Raw genomic sequence first — 22,285 nt, 5'->3', positions numbered from 1 at the left:
CACTCGCCCTACAGTTTCTGCAGACCGCATTATATTCTTCTTTAGAAATTCCCCCCTCTTTACATTTGATAAACAGATTTTCTTTCTTTTTAGTATGTGTTAAAGTTCAGTATTCATCCATCCTGGGCTCTTTAAATGCTTCCCATTCTTCCTTCTTTTATTGTTAACGATTGTGCTTTGAGAATCTCATTTCACAATATTTCCCAACCTTCTTGGACATTTCTGTCCTTAAGAACATCCAGCCATTGGATTCTTCCTATCCTCTTTCTGAGTCCATTAACATCTGCCTTTCTGAAATCCAACCATGAAGTCTGAGTTTTCTCAGGTCTTCCTCCCCTTTTTATCCAAAATTCAAGGATAGCATGATCACTGCCTCCTAAGGCTTCAGCCACTCTTACTTCCTTAACCATTTCCTCCCTGTTGGTAAGCATTAGGTCCCAGATAGCAGATCCCCTTGTTTTCTCTTCAACCTTTTGGAAGATAAAGTTGTCAGCAAGAGCAGATAAGAATTTTATATGAGAGAGATTCTCAACAAATGTCTGGATAGGTAAAATCTCCCAGATCACTATGTCATGCTTTTGTGAGAGCTTGGCCATCTGATGTAGAAAGAGTTCATCTCGTCAATATCTTCTGCTTGTCCAGGCGGCCTATAGTAAATGCCTACAATAGTGTCCTTTCTGTTGTTCTCTCCTTATTCTTACCCAAACAGTTTCTACAGAACTCCCAGCTCTGAAACTTGAATCTCTGTGGAGATGAATGTTTTTCTAACATACAACATAATACCTCCTTCCCACTTATTAGTTCTGTTTCTTATAAATAAGTTGTATCCTTCCAGCCTTGTATCCCAATCATGTGTATCATTCCACCAAGTTTCCGTGATGCCTATAACATCATATTTCTCTTCCTGTGTTAGGTGCTCCAATTCTCCTTGTTTTTTCCCATGCTCTGGGCATTTGTGTAGAAACATTTTAGTTTGTGATCGATGTCTCTTGCTCCTCTACTTTCCATCAGAATTTTTTGTCTTTGTTTTTCTTCCCACTTCTAACAGCAGGGTTCTCAAATGTACTAATTAGCTGTATATTTTTGCCTGGCCTTTCACTTCCCTTCCCATATTGTTCTAGTTTAAAGCTCTACTAATGAGTGAAGCAAGGCGCCCACCAAACATATGCTCACCTGTTTTTGTAAGGTGTAACCTATCTTTAGCAAGCAGTCCATCATATAGGTAATTCACTCCATGGTCTGGAAATCCAAATCTTTGCTGACGGCACCATCGACGTAGCCAGTTGTTCACCTCTAGAATCCTGTTCCATCTCCTTATTCTATGGCCTTCCCCTAGAAGGATGGATGAGAAGACCACCTGTGCTCCTAGTTCCTTCACCTTCTTTCCGAGGTCTTCAAAGTCTCTGCAGATAGTTGCAAAGTTCTTTTTTACAGTGTCATTTGTCCCTACATGTATTAGTAGGAATGGGTGGTGTTCTGTAGGACTAAAGAGTCTTGACAGTCTGTCAGACACATCTTTGATTTGTGCACCTGGAAGACAGCACACCTCTCGGGGCGTGTCAGGTCTGCAGACAACGGCCTCTGTTCCTTTCAATAGGGAATCCCCACAACCATCACTCTCCTTTTCTTCTTCACAACAGCACTTCTTTTTCTCCATCCAAGAGCATTCTGAGTGCTTACTACATGGTTCTTTGTGGGTAGAGTCATTTCTTGCTGTACATCTTTCTCCTTTAAGCAGGGTTCCCATATTAGTACATTAGAGTGAGTTTCCCCCTTTTCCCCTTCGTTTAGCTGCGGTTTTGGTCATTACTAGAATCTCCATCCGTCCTCCTGGACAACTACTAGGTCCAATCCAGATGGGGGGTGTTAGCCTTTGGCTTGAACGTGAGAAAGGGCCTCGTTGGTAGTCACTCGGATAGCTGGATCTTCCCATCTAATGTGGATTCACACTGAGACTGATCCACGAAAAATTTATGCTGCATCCGGGGTCACAGGTATGGTTTCCATACAGGGGAGCGCCAATCGTGAGAGGGCTGGGTGTCTAATAAAGGAGCCATTCAGTGCATATAGGGGTATACAGTAAATTATAGGTCCCCTGTGTATTATCTTATGGTGCACATATAAGACATCAGTATGAGAACCTACAATACACTGTGTTGTCCCCACGTGCGTATACAGAAGCAGATATGATATATAATGTAGTAACGATGTGCCAGGTAATATGTACTATGATCTGAGGCTACATTATAGAAGAGTCTAATGTCCTCACCTGTCCATCACCCTTCTGAGCAATTCACTGTAGTGGCCATTGACAGTCTTGGCAAGCAATGGCCTCATCATTGTGGGTTGGGCAGTATGTGGTGATATTGGGCATTGTGTGATACTTTAGTATTGATGTATTGTACATATGACATGTGTTATTTGTACACTGTATTGTGCTGTTATTTGGACAATTGTGGCATACAGTACATGATGCTGTGGTGTGGTGGTATTATTTGCATGCTCTAGACACCAGCTCGTAGGAGTTGCAGCAGGTGGATGTAGGCTGCGGGCGATCACCCCCTCGCCCCCATTAGGTCCGCCCAGCCAGATAATCTTCTTCCACTGTCCGGCAATATCTTGTGGAGCTACATGAATCATCATCCTCCTGGCTCTGTCTCCTTCTTTATGATATTCTAATGCGCCACTGTCAACCCATTGACACCCCTGCAACAGTATCACTTCTACTTCTGCTACTGTATTTATGAGCTTGATTCTGGTATTGTATCTATGTACTGAGGTTGGTTCATACTGCATTTATGATATAAGTTATATTCTAGTGCTGCATTTATGTACTGAGGTTATTTCTGATGCTGTACTTATGTACTTGGTTCCAGTGCTGAACTTATGTACTGAGCTTGGTTCAAGCACTGTATTTATGTTATAAGTTTGGTTCTGGAGCTATATTTATGTTATGAACTTGGTTTTCGTGCTATATCTACATACGGAGCTTGGTTCTGGTATTGTATCTATGTACTCACATTGGCTCATGCTGTATTTATGGTATTAGTTTGATTCTGGTGCTGTATTTATGTTATGAGCTTGGTTCTGATGCTGTATCTATGTAGTAAGCTGCGTTCTGGTACAGTATTCACTGAGCTGTTCTGGTGTAGGTATGCTGTTATCTTGCTACTTTCTGTTCAAACAGAAAACACGGAGAATGCCTGTAAGTGCTTTATATATTGCTTTTTTTCTCATGACGGAGGCACCAGAAAAATCCGCAAAGGGTGCTATCTACAGTAACCTAAAAGGTCAGCACTATAGATGAGCGAGTATACTCGCTAAAGGCAATTGCTCGAGCGAGCATTACCTTTAGCGAGTATCTCCCCCGCTCGAGACTGCAGGTTCGGGTGCCGGCAGCGGGCACGGAGCTGCGGGGGAGAGCGGGGCGAAACGGAGGGGAGATCTCTCTCTCCCTCTCTCCCCCCCGCTCCCTCCTGCTGACAGCCGCTACTCACCGCTCCCCCGCGCCGGCACCCGAACCTGCAGTCTCGAGCGGGGGAGATACTCGCTAAAGGCAATGCTCGCTCGAGCAATTGCCTTTAGCGAGTATACTCGCTCATCTCTTGTCAGCACTGATTGTTTGGACACTTGTTGTGGGCATTATTTAAGCACTGTGTGTTATCATTTGGGAATTCGATGGGCCTATATTTTGAGAATTGTACGTGGTTGTTATTGTTTTGAGACAGCACGGTTTTATTATTTATGTACACTAGTGGTATTATATGGGGAATGGATTGTATGATGACAGTATTTGGACACTGCCCAGTAGCCAGATCTATCGCCAGTAGTATATATATATGGGACCATCTGGGACGCCAACTTTGACAGCCTACAATTTTGCATGATCTGGAGGCTCAGTTACACCTAATGTGGACTGATATATCACAGGATGCCATAAAGAAGCTATGCCTCCATGCCCGACCATATCACATCTTGTATCAAAGCTTGCAGCAGTACAACAGGGTACTAGAGCCTCCATGCCCACCCATATCACATCTTACATCCAAGCTAGAGGTGACCCAATAGGATACTAGAGCCTCCATGCCCGTCCATATCACATCTTGTATCCAAGCTAGAGGTGACCCAACAGAATACTAGAGCCTTCATTTTTACCTGTATCACATCTTGTATCCAAGCTAGAGGCGGTACAACAGGGTACTAGAGCCTATATGCCTGACCGAATCAAATCTTGTATCCAAGCTAGAGGCGGTACAACAGGGTACTAGAGCCTGCATGCACACCTGTATCACATCTTACATCCAAGCTAGAGGCGGTACAACAGGGTACTAGAACCTCCATGTCCAACTGTATCACATCTTGTATCCAAGCTAGAGGCAGTACAACAGGGTACTAGAACCTCCATATCCAACCATATCACATCTTGTATCCAAGCTAGAGGCGGTACAACAGGGTACTAGAGCCTCCACTCCCGCCTGAATCACATCTTGTATCCAAGCTAGAGGTGGTAGAACAGGGTACTAGAGACTCCATGCCCGCCTGTATCACATCTTGTATCTGAGCTAGAGGCAGTACAACAGAGTACTAGAGCCTCCATGCCTGCCCATATCACATCTTGTATCCGAGCTAGAGGTGGTACAACAGGATGCTAGAGCCTCCATGCCCACCAATATCACATCTTACATCCAAGCTAGAGGTGGTACAACAGGGTACTAGAGCCCCCATGCCCTCTTTATCACATCTTGTATCCAAGCTAGAGGCAGTACAATAGGGTAGTAGAGCCTCCATTCCCTCACGTATCACATCTTGTATCCAAGCTAGAGGTGGTACAACAGGGTACTAGAGCCTCCCCTCAAGTGGTCAGTTTTCTCATTTTGCTCTGATATTGTAATCACTTATATCAATATTACAATCACATAGAGAAAGTTTTATTCCATTCCGACAACTCCTTCATGGTGCTTTTTCTTTTATTTGGTGTATATAATGTCCAGTTAGATGTTGTCCTGATCAGATGTGAGCCCGCGCCCGCAGTGTTGCCAGGCAGCAGTGTCCGTCTCATACTGGGCATAAATTAAATGTATTTCATGGCAGTTGTCATGTAAGCTGTAACTTCAAGCCGACTTCCCATAGTAAAGCCTCTGGCTGCACGCTCAGCTAACTGGCATAGATTAAAACAGACTTGGTTCTTCAGTGACCCATTTAGTGCCAAGGGGTGGTGGCTCAGGAATGGCTTTCACTGATGAGCCCTCCCCTGCACAGACGGGGCCGGTCACTCTCTCCTTTCCCGCTTGTCCCTGTCCTTGTCCCTGGTCATATCACATGCACTCCGGGAGGATGCCGTCCGTGTCCGTGTTCTGTAAAGGAGCCATGATGATCAGCAGGTGAGACGGTGCAGGGTCCTATAGACTCAGGGCAGCAGATGCTTGGGATTTGTATGATGAAGCTGAGGTGGCATTGTAGTGGGTTGCATCTGCTCTTCACGGGTTACTGTGCAGTTATACTTTGATTATCTTCATGATCTAGACGGGAAAGGGTTAAAAGGTCTTAAAATTGCACACCGTTTTAACTCTTTCATTTCCAGATGTTGCTCACTATAGAGCCAGTGGTGATTCTTTATACATGGATTTATGTCCTCGGAGGGGTTAATCTTGTATATGTACCATTCTATAATATTGGGGATGCGATATGTTTCCATCCTTATGATGGAGATGGACCATAGCTGATACTTGTCAATATCAATCAATCGATTGGTCTATTCCAACAAGGTCATAGCTTTCATCCAATGGAAACCATTCAGGACTTTTATAGGATGTACTTTTAAACTTTTCTATGTCTCTAGAAGTTGGCCAAGTTACCCAACTTGCCCCATTTCCAGCCTATTTAAGCCACATTTTCAATAGGAAGAACGTTCTGCTGATGATAAATATGAGAATAGCCAATTTTAATCTATGGTCAATGTGAACATGACAAAACACATGTAAAGGGCCGAGTGTATTCAGTTGGTTATCTGAAGACCAGGGGCACAGCTGTAGTGGGTGCTGTTAGCCCTTGGCTCTAGAGCATGAAGGTACGGAGTGTCTCTGCTCCAGATGAGACCATTGGCGCCCAGGAGCTTCAAGTCCTCCCTCTGTATAAGGGTCTGTTCGTATCTGAGTTGGGGTTTGCATTTTTAATGAATCCGTCTACAATAAACGGCTAAAAAAATCGAAGCTGAAACAAAGGGAAGCCAAGGTTTAGAGTATTTTTTGACAGGTCAATTCGATGGATCTGGCCCAAAACGGAAACATTCGCTCCATCTGCATCCGTTCTAATGGATCCGTTTTTACAGTAAATATTCTTTTTCTAGTTTCCTTCTGAGTCTGAGCCCACGCACAAGAAAGACGCATCCATCGAACTGAGCAAATCATGGATAGGAAAGAAGGTTTTTCATCCGTCCTCCATTGACATCAGTGTACAAAAAATATTGGAAGGCTTTCCATCGAGCGTCCATAACTTTTGATGAAAAAAATTGCAGACTACGCCGTTGTTTCTGTGAATACAACCAGCTTTCACTAGGGGAGCTACATGTATGTGCATGTATACAGCCACTACTAGGAGGAGTTATGTGCATGTAAATACATACAGCTTCCTCTAGGGGAGCTACGTGTATGTGAATATATACAGCCACTACTAGGAGATATGTACATGTGAATATATACAGCCCCCACTAGGGGAGCTACATGCATGTAAATATATACAGCCATCACTAGAGGAAGCTATGTGCATGTAAATATATACAGCCACCACTAGGGGAGCTACATGCATGTACAGTAAATACCTGCAACTGAAATATGTACAGCCACCACTCAATGGAGCTATATGCATGTAAATATATACAGCCACCTCTAGGGGAGCTACATGTATATAGATATATACAGCTAGCCTTCAACACAATTAGAGTCTTAGGGGCCTTTTACATGGAACGACTGTCTGCCGCAGATCGTTCTGGCCCACGAGCCTTCATTCATAGATCAATAATTGCCTGCTTATATGGACTGATCATCATTCAGTTGTTATGCATGCATAAATTTAACTACGAACGATAAGCAAGCAAATTATCGTTCGGCGTTCAGTCGGAGAATGCATTTACACGGAGCGATCATAGTTCAGATTCCCGTGATCCAACAAGAATCTGAACTATGATCGGGTAGTGTAAAAGGGCCCTTAGAAATATTTATGCAGTGAGCTTCCCCTAGTGAACAGCAATGATGTATCCTGCCTCTATGATATATGTACACCACTGCTGCAAGATTTTCTCTTTAGCTACAGCCATAAACCACTGCTCTCAGCTTTGACAAATGACTGCCCACTGCACTACCCTAACTTCCCTGTAGGAGTGCTGTTTATCAGTGTAGTTTCCCCAGCAAAATAGATCATCAGGTGGTGATCACTTCTGATCAAGTTCTTCCTTGGGGTGTTGATGACTCCTATCATTGTCAATCCCTCTTGTCACTGGTTAACCTCGTTCCCTTCCTCTCTTCTGAGCAAAATACCCGTTTCCAACAGGCCAAGTCTTCCAATATTGGGTCCACAGAGCAGACGAGGGCACTCTGCTGATTCACTGTTGGTTCTGTGTTTGCAGGACATTAATGGGTCCCTACGGAATGGACCGAACCGTTTACTGCATGGAATTCAATAACTGCATCAATGGACTGGGTGATGTATTAACTCTACTATGTCTTCTCTATCCCATAGCAGTTCAAGCCCTTTTTTACAGATAGGCTGGGGTGTGTTTGTAGGAGTTGCAGTGGTAGCAGTCCATACCTCACAACTTCGGAAGAATGAAAGAAGGACAATCCCAGCAACTTTTTTTTCACATTGAGCCACACCTCTATTCTCACCCTCTCCCAATCCAGCCTAGTCCTCTAATGGGGTACATATTTTGGTAATGGCAGTAAGGAGACATTGTGCTGTGTGCGGGAACTAAGGGGGCATCCTTACTGTGTTCGGACTCTATTAGGCTGTGTTCACACCTGTGTTAGGGCTCCGTTCAGGGTTTCCATCTCTGTGCTCCGTTTTTGGAGGAGACAGACTGATATACAACGGATCTGTTTTTTTCCCCATTGATTTCAATGGGGTTTAAAAAAAAAACGGAAAGCAAATGCAAAGGCTTCCGTTTCTTCCATTCTCTTAGGTTTCCGTTTTTTTTGGATGGGCAAATAGCGCAGTCTGCAGCATTTATTTTCTCATCCAAAAAAACGGAAATCTAACGGAAGTGAAGCAAACAAAGCCTTTTTATTCAGTCTTATTGTAGTTTCTCTCCTGCAAAAACAAAGCCGAGAAACAGAAACCCTAAAGTGAGCCCTAACACAGGCGTGAAAGCAGCCTAATAGTGTCAACACACAGTAAGGATGCCCCCTTGGTTCCCCACTCACAGTACAATGCCACCTTAGTGCCATTACCAAAATATCTACCCCATTAGTGCCCCTACAACATTATGATGCACCCAAACAATAGTGATGCCCTTCTAGTGCCCACACACAGAAAAAATGTTGCCCCCTTAGTGATGCTGCACCACAGTAGAGAGGACCTCTTAGTGCCCCCACACAGAAAAATAATGTCTCCTTAGTAATGCCACACCACAATAGAGATGCCCTTTTAGAGCCTCCACAAAGTGTCCATAGTGATGTTCTTACGACAATGTAATGCCCCAACATAATAGAGATGTTCTTAGTTGCCCTACAACAGTATGATGCCAATACACAATATAGATGCCCTCTTTGTGCACCCACATAGAAATAGTGTCTCCTTAATGATGCCCTCTTAGAGCCTCCACACAAAGTGTCCCCAATGATATCCCTATGACATTATTATGCTCCACACACAGTGGAGATGTTCTTATTAGTGCCCCCACAACAGTATGATGTCCCTGCACAATAGAGGTGCCCTCTCTGTGCACCAACACAGAAAAAACAATGCCCCCCTTACTGGTACCCCCACCACAATAGAGTTGCCCTTTTAGAGCCTCTACACAAAGTGCCCCTAGTGATGTTCTTACGACATTCTGAAGTGCCCCTACTAATTCTCCTACAACAGCATGATGCCCTACAGTAGACATGCCCTCTTAGTGCCCCCACTCAAAGTGCCCTGTGTGATGCCTCCTTGAAAGTTTGATGCCCCTCCACAGTAGGCATGCTTTATTAGCGCCCCCACACAGTCAACTTGCAGACAGTATCAGTGATAGAGTAGATGGATACAGTTGAAATCTGGACATCATGTGCGCCTCTTTAAACAGCGGGGTAGTGCCCCAAAATTAGGACTTTGTGCCATTCAGAGTTTGGGGAAAGTTTGTTGATGACTCCTATAGGCATAATCATAGCAGATTTATAGGACAACTCAGCTCAGGTATAGTCGGTGCTGGAGAAGGTGGTTCTTGGATGGGATCCCATCAGCTTGTCTGCTGCCGACAAGCTCAGGGGAAGCTATAAGCCGCTGACAGGTCATGCTGCCCTTGAATAATGGACTTCCATATTACGTGCAGGATTGGGGGTTTCCAGCGCCTGCCAATCACCCCTCACTGTAATCAGACAGGATTTAGTGTCCCCTCCCTAAGAGGATTTGTGAGATTGTTTGGGGAAATATGAGACCATTACTTCAATTGAGTCAGTGATGGGAGAATGAAAATAGGATACAGAAATGAGAGGAAGAGCGGCTATTACCACCAGCCGAGGAGGAGGGAGGGATTAACCCCGTAATTCCCACACTACCTCTGGGCCATTAGTATAAAATGATTCTATGTAGAATTACTTATTGCACAACTCTCATGTATTGATGATAGACCTGTACCCCTTCTATCACTCTGCTACTAATACAACAACTTGTGTTACAGGAATTAAGGTGATTGGAGGATTACGGGAGTTCAGCAGTGAAGAATATGGAGTCTACGTAAAGAGAATCCTTCCCGGTGGAGTTGCCTTTTCTGATGGTAAGATGAAATTTAGATGTTTCCTACTCCTCATCTGTTCATATGATCCTTCACTGCCTCTTTCTACACCAGTCATTACTCCAAATTGACCTTCCATTTTTGACCTTACTGTATCTTGACTTGCTTGTTGGATCCACTTCTCTCAACGTATCCAATGCTAGTTTCCGCAATAACCTACAACCAGCACTATTCCAAGATCATTCATCTTCAACTACCAATTTTCCTTCTTATTAATGCCCTATACTGGTCATCACTAGTCAATAAAATGCTATACTTGTCATCACCAGTAGAGATGAGCGAACGTGTCCGTTACGGACACATCCGCACCCGGACACCGGCTTTAGCGAACACTGCAGTGTTCGCGCGTAAGTGTCCGGGTGCCGCCGGGGGGCGGGGAGATGCGCGGCGGCGCGGGCGGCAGTAGCGGGGAACAGGGGGGAGCCCTCTCTCTCTCCCTCTCCCCCCCACTCCCCGCCGCACCCCCCCCGCGCTGCCACGGCGGCCCCCGAACTTTTTCGCCCGAACACCGAGGTGTTCGCAAAGTTCGGTGTTCGGGCGAAAAAGGGGCGGGGCCGAACGTGTTCGCTCATCTCTAATCACCAGTCATTCGTGTCCTACATGGGTCATCACTAATGTCCTATAATAGTCATCATCCATCAATAGTGTCTCATACAGGCTATCAACATTTAATAATGTCCTATACTAGTCATCAGCAGTCACTATTGTGCTATACCGGTCATCACTAGTCATTACGGTCCTAAACTGGTCATCACTAGTTATTTGCATCCTATACTGGTCACCACCAGTGAATAGTGTTTTATACTGGACAGTATCTGTCAGCAGCGTCCCATATTGGTCATCATCAGCCATTTGCATCATATACTGGTCAGCACCAGTCAAAATACTATGCTGACAAAAGTATTAGAACACTCAGAAGATAACATTCGATATATATATTTTTTTACATCTTTAATATGGCTTTGGTGACTGTAGTAACCCCCTAGCTATGCTTTCCACTAAATTGCGATAGATGGGTGGAGGGATTTGCCTCCATTCTTCGAGGAAAGCTTATGGTCATCAGCAGTCATTAGTGTCTTATACTGATCATCACCAGACAATAGTGTCCTATAATGGTCATCATCAGTCAGTAGTGTCCTTTATTAGTCATCAACAGCCATTAGTGTCCTACACAGGACATCAGTGTCTTAGACTGGTCATTTTCAGTCACAAGCATCCTATATTGGTCATCACTAGTGAGCAGTGTCCTATATTGGTCATCACCAGTCACTAGTGTTCTATACTGGTTCTGACCAGTCACTGGTGTTCTATATTAATTATCACCTGTCACTAGTGCTCCATACTAGTCATCACCAGTCAATAATGTCCTACTTAGGTCATCAGCAATCATTAGTATGCTACACCTGTCATCACCAGTTATCAGCATCTTATACTGATCATCATCACTCAATAGTGTCCCATACTGATTTTCACCAATCATTATTGTCCTAAATTGGTCATCATCAGTCATTTGCTCCTATACTGGTCATAACTAGTCAATATACTATGTTGACAAAAGTATTGTAAAACTCATAGACGTTGAAATTCGATTTTATTTACATTTTCAATATGATGCTGGCCCACCTTTGGCCTCAGTGACTGTAGTAGCCCCTTAGGCATGATTTGGGATAGAAGAGTGCAGGGATTTGCCTCCATTCTTCAAGGAGAGATTATGGTCATCAGTAGTCATTAGTGTCTTACACTGGTCATCACCAGTCAATAGTGTCCTATAATGGTCATCAGTCAGCAGTGTGCTATATTAGTCATGAACAGTCATTAGTGTCTTACACAGGACATCAGTGTCTTAGACTGGTCATTTTCAGTCACTAGCTGATCATCACCAGTCACTAGTGCTCTATACTGGTGATCACCAATCACAAGTGTCCTATACTAGTCATCATCAGTCACTAGTGTCCTATACTAGTCATCACCAGTCACTAGTGTCCTATACTAGTCATCACCAGTCACTAGTGTCCTATACTAGTCATCACCAGTCAATAATGTCCTATTTGTATCATTAGTATGCTACACCTGTCATCACCAGTTATCATCATCTTATACTAATCATCATCAGTCAATTGTATCCTAGACTGATTATCACCAGTCAGTAGTGTCCTGTTCTGGTCATCACCAGTCATTGGCATGTTATGATGATCATCACCAGTTATTAGTGTCTTATGCTGGTCATCACCAGTCATTAGTGCCCTACACCGCTTATCTCCAGTTATTATCTACAATTGTCCTGTCCCAGTTTCCTCTTCTTGCTGCGGTCTTTCTTCATATACATCGAGTGGTGTCAAATCCAAGTTTCATCAATCATCTTCAATTACGAGTGTCACATACTGGTTTCCTCCACAACCTTGAGCAGTCCGTCTACTGTCTTAGGTTCCTCTATAATTTGCCATTATTGTTTTGTAATGGTTACCTCCATCACACCAAACCAGCAGTGCCCTGATAGATCCCATCTATCAACCAAGAAGTATACTCAGGGGCGTAGCTAAAGGCTCATGGGCCTGTTTGCAAAAGTTAATCTTGCGGGACCCCCAACTTTTCTTAACCCCTTAGAGCAGAGGCGTAACTTGAAGCTCCTGGGCCCCAATGCAAAACCTGTAACAGGGCCCCAACTATAATGCTTTATTTATAGTACTTGACCCCCCTAAGGCTTGTGGGCCCGGGTGCAACCACATCCCCTATAGTTACTGGTTTATTCCATCACCGTCACCTAGCTAGGTCCCATCCCAGTGTCTTTCATCATCTTCATCCATTGGTGTCCTATCCCATTATCCTCCATCACTTCCAGCCAGCATGCACCATACTGGTTACTACCCTTAATATACTCAAACCAGCGGGACAAGACCCAAACCATACTCACTAACACACTGTAAAGTGTATTAAGTCCATGAAAGAAAAATAGCAGCACAGTAACTCACATTACCAACGAAGAATTGTGTAAATATATACCAGGTAGCAAAATACCAAGCTTTATTGAAACACCAATATCATGTAGTAAAAGAAATGATATCACACAGCATAAACACCATGCAGACTGCTAGGAGTACCCATAACAAATAATGTATAAAGAGCCAATTGCCAGCAAGCAGAGTGACAGCTCTCTTGCTATACACAGAAGGAATGAAGCCAGCACAGACTGCCGCCATGACCCATAGCTCAGCATGGAGGAATACAGGCTCAGTATGTTATCCTTGCAGCACATTTGCCCACAGATGTTGCAACTGCATCTCTAGATCCTGCACACTCATAGGGAGCTGGTGTCCCAGTGGGTCCCATAAACGCTTGATTGGCGATAAATCTGCCAACTAGGCAAGCCATGGAAGTGTGGCAACCTGGCAAAGACATTCCTGTGACCCCCTTGTGTGTGTGTGCGGCCGAGCATTATCCTGCTGGAAGCCGCCATGAGAGGAACACATGTGGCTGCAGGATGTCCTGAACATATCGCTGAGCTGTCATTGTCCCTCCTACCACTACTAGGGGTGACCAACTGTCGTATGCAATGGACCCCCCAGATCATCACACCAGCAGGGGGCAGTGTGCAGCTCCACAACAAAGGCAGGATTAAAGAGCTCACATGAGGTTTCCAGACACAAACACGGCCATCAGCGTTCCGCAAACAGAATCTGGAATCGCCGCTAAAGTCTGTAGAAGTTCAGGTTTCTTGTTCACGACACCACTGCAAACGAAGGCACAATGGTTTTGGGGTGTTAATGGCAGGATACGTAATGGGCGTTGTGACACCAAATTTCCTTCTGCTAAGCACCAAGAAATGGTCCAACCAGACACAGGGTTTTGTATCGAAGGTGTCCCCTCTGGATGGTGGACAATGAAACTGTTGGATCTTCTCATGCTTGTCAGTGGAACAATCCTCTCTACTGGTGGTCTGCCTGGGCCCTCCGGAGCCTGTCTGCTTTGTGTGCCCTCACGTAACCACTGCTCCCAACACCTCATAACAACATGATCAGAACAGTCTAGATGGTGGGCAGTTCTTCGAAGCCACCAACCAGCTTCTTGCATTTCAATTAGGCGCCCCCTCCTAAATGTTAACTGGGCAGTAGGTCTTTCGGTGCGTCATAGAGTCATGTCTAGTGGTCAGCGATCTCTCAACAGGAAATCCCCTACACAAAAGTGGCCTCTGAGGTTCTTCGTAAAGGGCAACAGGAGGGGGGGAAGCACTTTTATGACCTCTGGTGGCAAGGCCCCATGTGTACTCAGACCACAGCTCTAAGTACATATCTACCTGAGACAGAAGTGCAGGCTGAGTTTCTTCTTCTTCTTGTGGTCTTTCTTCATATACATCCAGTGGTGTAACGTCCAAGTTTCATCAACCATCTATTCGGCATTTCCATCTGATATTGTTTCTGTCAATGAGTGTAAATATTGCTGAGGAGCACCAGATAAGTGTGTAATATGTTGATGTGCATCCATGTCTTTTTTGCCAAAATGTTGAAGGTTTCTATCATGACCACCCATGCCAGTAATGTCCTGAACAGTTCACTTACCTTTATCCATTACTTTCAGTCAGCCATATATCCTGGCCCATATTCCATACTCTTTAGAGATCTCTCCATGCCATAGTGGGTGTTATCATACATCTTATATTTATCATTCCTTCAGGACGCCTGCTGCCCGGAGATCAGATTCTGGAGGTGAATGGAGAAAGTCTGCTCGGGGTTTCAAACGACAGGTAACTTATAGCACAGAGCTGATTGGTCACTAGTGTACTTGTATCCAGCCATAGGACTAATGTATACCCATTTCTCCACAGAGCTGTGGACATTTTACGAATGGCATCTGCTACTGGCTACATGCGACTCCTCATTGCTCGGGATGAAGAGGCCAGGTCTGGAATTTTTTCCTTCTATGAATGTTCATTTTCCCTGGACTAGCAGGAGGTTCTTGGTGTAATTTGATATGCTGACCGGAGCTTTACTTTAAAGCAACCCTCCAGTTTAAGGACAAAATTCTGTCCTGTGACCGGAGGGGGAGGAGTTTATATTACCTGCAGTTGTTCTTCTCTGCCGTCCTTCCAATCCACCAAATCCAGGTCCTGTTTCGGATATCCAAGATGGCCGATTCAATCTTCATACTACCTATTCCTCACAGTGCTCTTGTAGTGTAAGACTACCTATATGCTATACTTGTTCTCTGATTGGCCAGAGCTATTCATGTGATCAGCACTGGCCAATCAGAGAACAATGCACAGTATGAATTAGGTATTCAGAAAATTGCTGCAGCCATTTTCGATGGCTGAAAATGGCCCAAAACTAGCGGATCAGATGGACGTCAGAGAACAACTACAGATAATATACCCCCCACACCTCTGGTCCCAGGGCAGAATTTTGTCCTGAGAACAGAGGGTTGCTTTAAAGGAGTTGTCCAGCTCCCGGACAAGATTTTTTCCCTACCACCAACTGTGCTAAAATAAAATTGTCCTCTGCTGCTGCGGTCCAGCGCTGTAGCCCCAATGTCCTCCTGGTATTTGTTGTTGAAGATAATGTCATTGGATATCACACAACTGAACTCTTGGCATCATGGCACCCAGCATGTGAGCACTCATGCCAGGAGAACGGGTGGTGACACTACAGCCTCTGACTGGCTGAAGGTATGTGATATCTGGTGACATCATCTGCAATAACAAACACAAGGAGGATGGGGTGGCTACAGCACTGGATCATGGCGGTAGAAGACGGATCATGGCAGTAGAGGACGGGTAAGTACAGCTGATTCTGTTATTTTAGCACAGCTGTGGTTATAGCGGAAATGTTATCCTGTAACTAGACAACCTATCTAAGTAGAGGTTGGAGGTCAATAAACTCTTCCACAAGGGTCAAAGAAATAATGGGTATTAATCGGTTTCTGAAAAATATAAGAAATTTAATCTCAAGTCTATGGCCAACCTAAGTCTAAGCAAACACAAGTGCAACAAAAAACAATACTCACTGGCCAAAACGATCCAACTGACCACAATTTTAATGGAGACCACTCAAATTGGACTAATATTGCCCTAGTATGGTAATTTCTAATCTTTTTACCATGATTTCAATTAAAGTCAGTGGGAGTAAAAATCAGGTTTATAAGCCTGGCCTCCAGAAGGTCCAAATGACCCACCACACTTGTTCTTTGTTCTCCAGAGGAGGCGAAGAATAGATACAAGGAGAAAATAAAAACTCCATACAGATGTTGCCCTTGGAGAGATTTGAACCTAGAACTCCACCATTGCAAGGCATCAGTGATAACAACTGAGCCACAATGCTTGTTCTCTCATCTCCAGAGAAGAAGGAGAATAATAGACACAGAGAACATAAAAACTCCATACAGATGTTGTCCTTGGGCGGATTTGAACCTAGAACTCCAGCACTGCATGGCAGCTGTGCTAACAAAAAATAAGCCAGCACCCTTCTTCCTTCTTAAAAGGAGAAGAAAAGGAAAAAACACAAAGAGAACATTCAGACTCCATGCAGATGTTGTCACACGTGAATCTAGAACTCCAGCACTATAAGGCAACAGTGCTAGCCACTAAGCTTCTTCCTTATTTTGCCTCTTCATTCTCTGGTGGATTAGAAGAAGGTCTTCTTTTCTTCCTTCACTTTTTTCTTTTCCTTTTGAAGGAGGAATAAGAAGAAAAAGTAAGAGGAAGAAAGAAGAAGCATGGTGGCTGACTCATTAGCACTGTTTCCTTGCAGTGTTTTCCTTATGTTCTGTTTGTTTTTATTCTTCTTCCCTGGAGAAGATAGTACAAGTGTGGTGGCTCAGTTGTTAGCACTACTGCCTTGCAGTCCTGGAGTTTTAGGTTCAGATCTGTCCAAGGACAACATCTGTATAGAGTTTTTAAGCTTCTCCTTGTATTTATGCTTCTCCTTCTCTTCTAGACAAGAAAGAACAAGTGTGGTAGCTTAGTTTTTAGCACTACCGGCTTGCAGTGCTGCAGCTCTAGTTTCAAATCTGTTCAAGGGCAACATCTGTATGAAGATTTTCAAAGCCCATGCAGATGGTGTCCTTAATGAGATTTGAACTTAGGACCCCAGTGCTGCAAGGCAACAATGCTAACCACTGAGTCACATTCATTGAATAGCAGGTGCTGCAGCCACTATTCAGCATGCATTATGGGGAAGCCAATTTTCCAGCGATTTTTACCAAAAATTGGGTTGGGCTGACCCTATCCAATTCTGCAAAAATCAGCCCAATTTTAGGCTGAATGCACACGGGCAGAAATTCCGCAGCGGGATTTCTTGCAGAATCCCCCCCCCCCATGCCCACTGCCATAGGATTGCATTAGGTAATGCAATCCTATGCAGACAGCCGCGTGAAAACTCATGTGGAAAACAAATCGCGACATGATCTATTTCTGTGCGAGCCTCGCAGAGGCAGCACAGAAATGTCGCTAGTGACGCGCCGGCTCTGCACTACGCATGTGCCGGCTGGGCGGCAGCTGGCACATAACAGAGTGGAGCAGACGGCGGAGCAGGTGAGCCTAGGGTCACTGCAGGGGCATGGCTCACAGCGGGATCCGACCCGGCCGTCTGCAGGAGGCCTTACCCCACTGTCTGATCACGATGAACAACCCTATTTTTGAGCACTCGAGTTTCTCTGGAGAAGGGAGTCTTGCATTGATTCCAGCCACCCAGTATAAAAGGGGTAAAACCAAAAATTACTGGGCCCCATAGTAGCCGCACATCTATGGTATGTACGCGTACACACATGCTGTTTAATGATCCAGTGATTGTTGTGTGCCAGGTCTGCCTCTACAGGGGAAAAGTAGAATTACATTGCACAACCACATAAAATACCGGCGTATGGAATCCATTGGAAGCTCTCATCTGTGGCTATTTCTGGGAACGCAGAGGGATGGGGGAAGACATTTCATATCAGGGAACCCTAAGGGTGGAGCTTAACTTCAAGCTGAGATAACCCAAGCCTTTGTAGGGAGCAGATGTAGCACAGCTGGACGCCTGTCTTCTGGAGTCACAGTGTCATGGATTTGCAGACTTACTGGAAGACGGCATTTAATACTCTCCATCTTGTGAGTAGCATCCTAATTTAGTTTGCCATATGCACGATCTGGCATCTGTTCACGAGAGAGAACCACGTGACGTTACATATTCTCTTCTTACATCTGAAGACTCTACATCTTAAAGCAAAACTCCAGCTTTCAGATAATGTTACATTATAGCAATACCATATTTTTTCATTTTAGCTATCTCCCATGATACCTCATGCCCAAACATCATTTTATAAAACTTTAGCAACCTGCAGGAACTTAGTTATCATATGACTGTGTATCTACCAAATGTAGCCGCTAAGAGGATCGGCAAATAACTAAATGGGGTGGAGTTGGAGACCTATTCCCTAACCTGTGGCATTCGCTTCTTCTGACCCAAGATGACCCATTATATCACATCAGCATTTATATTGTAGCACCTGCTAGTACCTTAGTTATCCATAAGGTGAATCCTGATATAGACAAACAGCCAAGAAGTAGAGAGGTTGAAGCGGTCATTATCTGCAGGGGGTAATATGGGATAAACTCAGTATGTCATTATCCTAGAGGCAGACCGACCCCCTGGGGTGTAATCCGTTCTGCTCACGCAATTCTGCTGACAGATGTACTGTGTGATATTAGAGATACTTCTGTCATCCGTACTGAGAAGCAGAAATAACGAGTGCAGTAATTGAGGCCCCGTTATCTATCTTATGACGATGATATAGTTGTTATATTATTACTAGAGATGAGCGAGCACGCTCGGTAAAGGCAGTTACTTGAGCGAGCATCGCTCTTCTAGTTAGATTCTTGTACATAGGGAGCAGTATTATAGTAGTTATATTCTTGTACATAGGGGCAGTATTATAGTAGTTATATTCTTGTACATAGGGGACAGTATTATAGTGGTTATATTCTTGTACATAGGGGGCAGTATTATAGTAGTTATATTCTTGTACATAGGGAGCAGTATTATAGTAGTTATATTCTTGTACATAGGGAGCAGTATTATTGTAGCTATATTCTTGTACATAGGAGGCAGTATTATAGTAGATATATTCTTGTACATAGGAGGCAGTATTATAGTAGTTATATTCTTGTACATAGGGGGCAGTATTATAGTAGTTATATTCTTGTACATAGGGGGCAGTATTATTGTAGTTATATTCTTGTACATAGAGGCAGTATTATAGTAGTTATATTCTTGTACATAGGAGGCAGTATTATAGTAGATATATTCTTGTACATAGGGGGCAGTATTATAGTAGTTATATTCTTGTACATAGGGGGCAGTATTATAGTAGTTATATTCTTGTACATAGGGGGCAGTATTATTGTAGTTATATTCTTGTACATAGGGAGCAGTATTATAGTAGTTATATTCTTGTACATAGGGGGCAGTATTATAGTAGTTATATTCTTGTACATAGGGGGCAGTATTATAGTAGTTATATTCTTGTACATAGAGGGGCGGTATTATAGTAGTTATATTCTTATACGTAGGGGGCAGTATTATAGTAGTTATATTCTTGTACCTAGGGGGCAGTATTATAGTAGTTATATTCTTGTACATAGGGGGCAGTATTATAGTAGTTATATTCTTGTACATAGGGAGAGTATTATAGTAGTTATATTCTTGTACATAGGGGGCAGTATTATAGTAGTTATATCCTTGTACATAGGGAGCAGTATTATAGTAGTTAGATTCTTGTACATAGGGGGCAGTATTATAGTACTTATATTCTTGTACATAGGAGCAGTATTATAGTAGTTATATTCTTGTACATAGGAGCAGTATTATAGTAGTTATATTCTTGTACATAGGAGGCAGTATTATAGCAGTTATATTCTTGTACATAGGGGGCAGTATTATAGTAGTTATATTCTTATACATAGGGGGCAGTATTATAGTAGTTATATTCTTGTACATAGGGGACATTATTATAGTAGATAAATTCTTGTACATAGGGGGCAGTATTATAGTAGTTATATTCTTGTACATAGGGGGCAGTATTATAGTAGTTATATTCTTGTACATAGTAGGCAGTATTATAGTAGTTATATTCTTGTACATAGGGGGCAGTATTATAGTAGTTATATTCTTGTACATAGGGGGCAGTATTATAGCAGTTATATTCTTGTACATAAGGGGCAGTATTGTAGTAGTTATATTCTTGAACATAGGAGGCAGTATTATAGTAGTTCTAGTCTTGTACATAGGAGGCAGTATTATAGTAGTTATATTCTTGTACACAGGGGGCAGTATTATAGTCGTTATATTCTTGTACATAGGGGGCAGTATTATAGTAGTTTCATTCTTGTACATAGGAGGCAGTATTATAGTAGATATATTCTTGTACATAGGGGACAGTATTATAGTAGATATATTCTTGTACATAGGGGGCAGTATTATAGTAGTTATATTCTTGTACATAGGGAGCAGTATTATAGTAGTTATATTATTGTACATAGGGAGCAGTATTATAGTAGTTATATTCTTGTACATAGGAGGCAGTATTATAGTAGTTATGTTCTTGTACACAGGGGCAGTATTGTAGTAGTTATATTCTTGTACATAGGGGGCAGTATTATAGTAGTTATATTCTTGTACATAGTAGGCAGTATTATAGTAGTTATATTCTTGTACATAGGGGGCAGTATTATAGTAGTCATATTCTTGTACGTAGGGGGCAGTATTATAGTATTTATATTCTTGTATATAGAAGGCAGTATTATAGTAGTTATATTCTTGTACACAGGGGGCAGTATTATAGTAGTTATATTCTTGTACACAGGGGGCAGTATTATAGTGGTTATATTCTTGTACACAGGGGGCAGTATTATAGTAGTTATAGTCTTGTACATAGGGGGCAGTATTATAGTGGTTATATTCTTGTATACAGGGGGCAGTATTATAGTGGTTATATTCTTGTACATAGGGGGCAGTATTATAGTAGTTATATTCTTGTACATAGGGGGCAGTATTATAGTAGTTATATTCTTGTACATAGGGGGCAGTATTATAATAGTTATATTCTTGTACCTAGGGGGTAGTATACAGATTTTATTTATTTTGTTTTAGGAAAGAATTCTCAGAACTTTTGGAGAAATGCAGCTCTCATAGTGATAATGGATCTTCCCGAAGTTCCCCCATAATGCACAGCAGTGAGTACAACACTTTATATTCTAGAGATATCTTGATTTTTTTTTTGAGCTAGGGAACATGATTCTTTTATATATGGGCGATGAAGAATGTTTAATTTTTCTGAGCATATTTTTATGTCATATCTGTACTTGCCACTTTTCAGCCTGCTTTATTCTTTGCTTTACTCTGGTTACTCTCTGTCGCCAGGTAGGTACCTGGAAAGCACGTCTTCAGAGTCCTCCTCCCGTTCCCAGAGTCCTTTGCTTCTCAGTCCTGCCAGCTCTCATAGCCAATTTGGTGGGAGTAGTGGAGTGTCTTCATATTCTACAGCAAGGTACGGTAGACGTCTATGGATATTATATAGTATGACGCAGAGGACTGATGACTGATAACATCTCTTCTACACTTTCCTTAGTGACTTGGGGGTCCAGAATATTTCAATACTTAAATCTACAGGATTGGGGCTGATGATCAATGGTGGCTCCAATCGCCAAGAGGGTCCCATGGTCTACGTGCAGGAGGTGTTACTTGATGGAGACAGCTTCCGGGTAAGGAGGTCAATGTCTAGATGTGGATTTTATTCTTTACCTGCAAACTAACAAAAAAGCCTTGTTGTGAGGAAAAAAAACCCTCGGCTCTAGAAAACTGTTGTCAGTCCTTTCTTTGTTTCATTTTTTTTCTATATTTTTGGATTTTTTTTGTTTCTTAGTATCATTTATAGATAAATATTAACAGATATGTCATCAATAGAGGGGGTTGGGAGGGGCAGTGGACATGTTTTTAAGGGTGCATACTTTTTAGGGGGCACATACTTTTTTGCCACTGGCACATACTTTTTAGGGGCGTATACATTTCAGAGGGATACATACTTTATGGGCAGCACATTCTTCAAGGGGGCACATGTATATTAATGGTACATACTTTTTAGGAGCACACATTTTTTGGTTAACATACACTTTTGTTGGGAAGGCACATCATTTTTTCGGTTGTACATACATTTTTTGGACGGGATGCATACTTTTTAGGAGGCACATTCTTGAAAAGGGAGGACATTATTCAAGGGGCAGATACTTTTAGGGGTGCTGATACATTTTTAGGGGTATATATGTTTTTGTTGAGAAGTGAC

The 22,285-nt window shown here is 43.0% G+C and overlaps 1 protein-coding gene across 1 annotated transcript in view; it reads left to right on the top strand.

The window, feature by feature from the left end:
* Positions 1-22,285, top strand: part of LOC136577020 (syntaxin-binding protein 4-like) — a 76,642-nt gene that overhangs the window by 35,797 nt on the left and 18,560 nt on the right. Inside the window, exons 2-8 of the mRNA XM_066576715.1 lie at positions 7,622-7,695; positions 9,869-9,964; positions 14,651-14,720; positions 14,802-14,876; positions 21,097-21,179; positions 21,367-21,493; positions 21,575-21,707. Of these exons, the coding sequence (XP_066432812.1) occupies positions 7,629-7,695; positions 9,869-9,964; positions 14,651-14,720; positions 14,802-14,876; positions 21,097-21,179; positions 21,367-21,493; positions 21,575-21,707 (651 nt within the window). The 5' untranslated portion in view covers positions 7,622-7,628. The remainder of the gene's footprint in view (positions 1-7,621; positions 7,696-9,868; positions 9,965-14,650; positions 14,721-14,801; positions 14,877-21,096; positions 21,180-21,366; positions 21,494-21,574; positions 21,708-22,285) is intronic.

Source organism: Eleutherodactylus coqui, chromosome 8 (assembly GCF_035609145.1).
Source record: "Eleutherodactylus coqui strain aEleCoq1 chromosome 8, aEleCoq1.hap1, whole genome shotgun sequence".
Lineage (NCBI taxonomy): Eukaryota > Metazoa > Chordata > Amphibia > Anura > Eleutherodactylidae > Eleutherodactylus > Eleutherodactylus coqui.
Note: the sequence above shows the minus strand (reverse complement) of the source record. Positions and strands in the feature narration are given on the sequence as shown.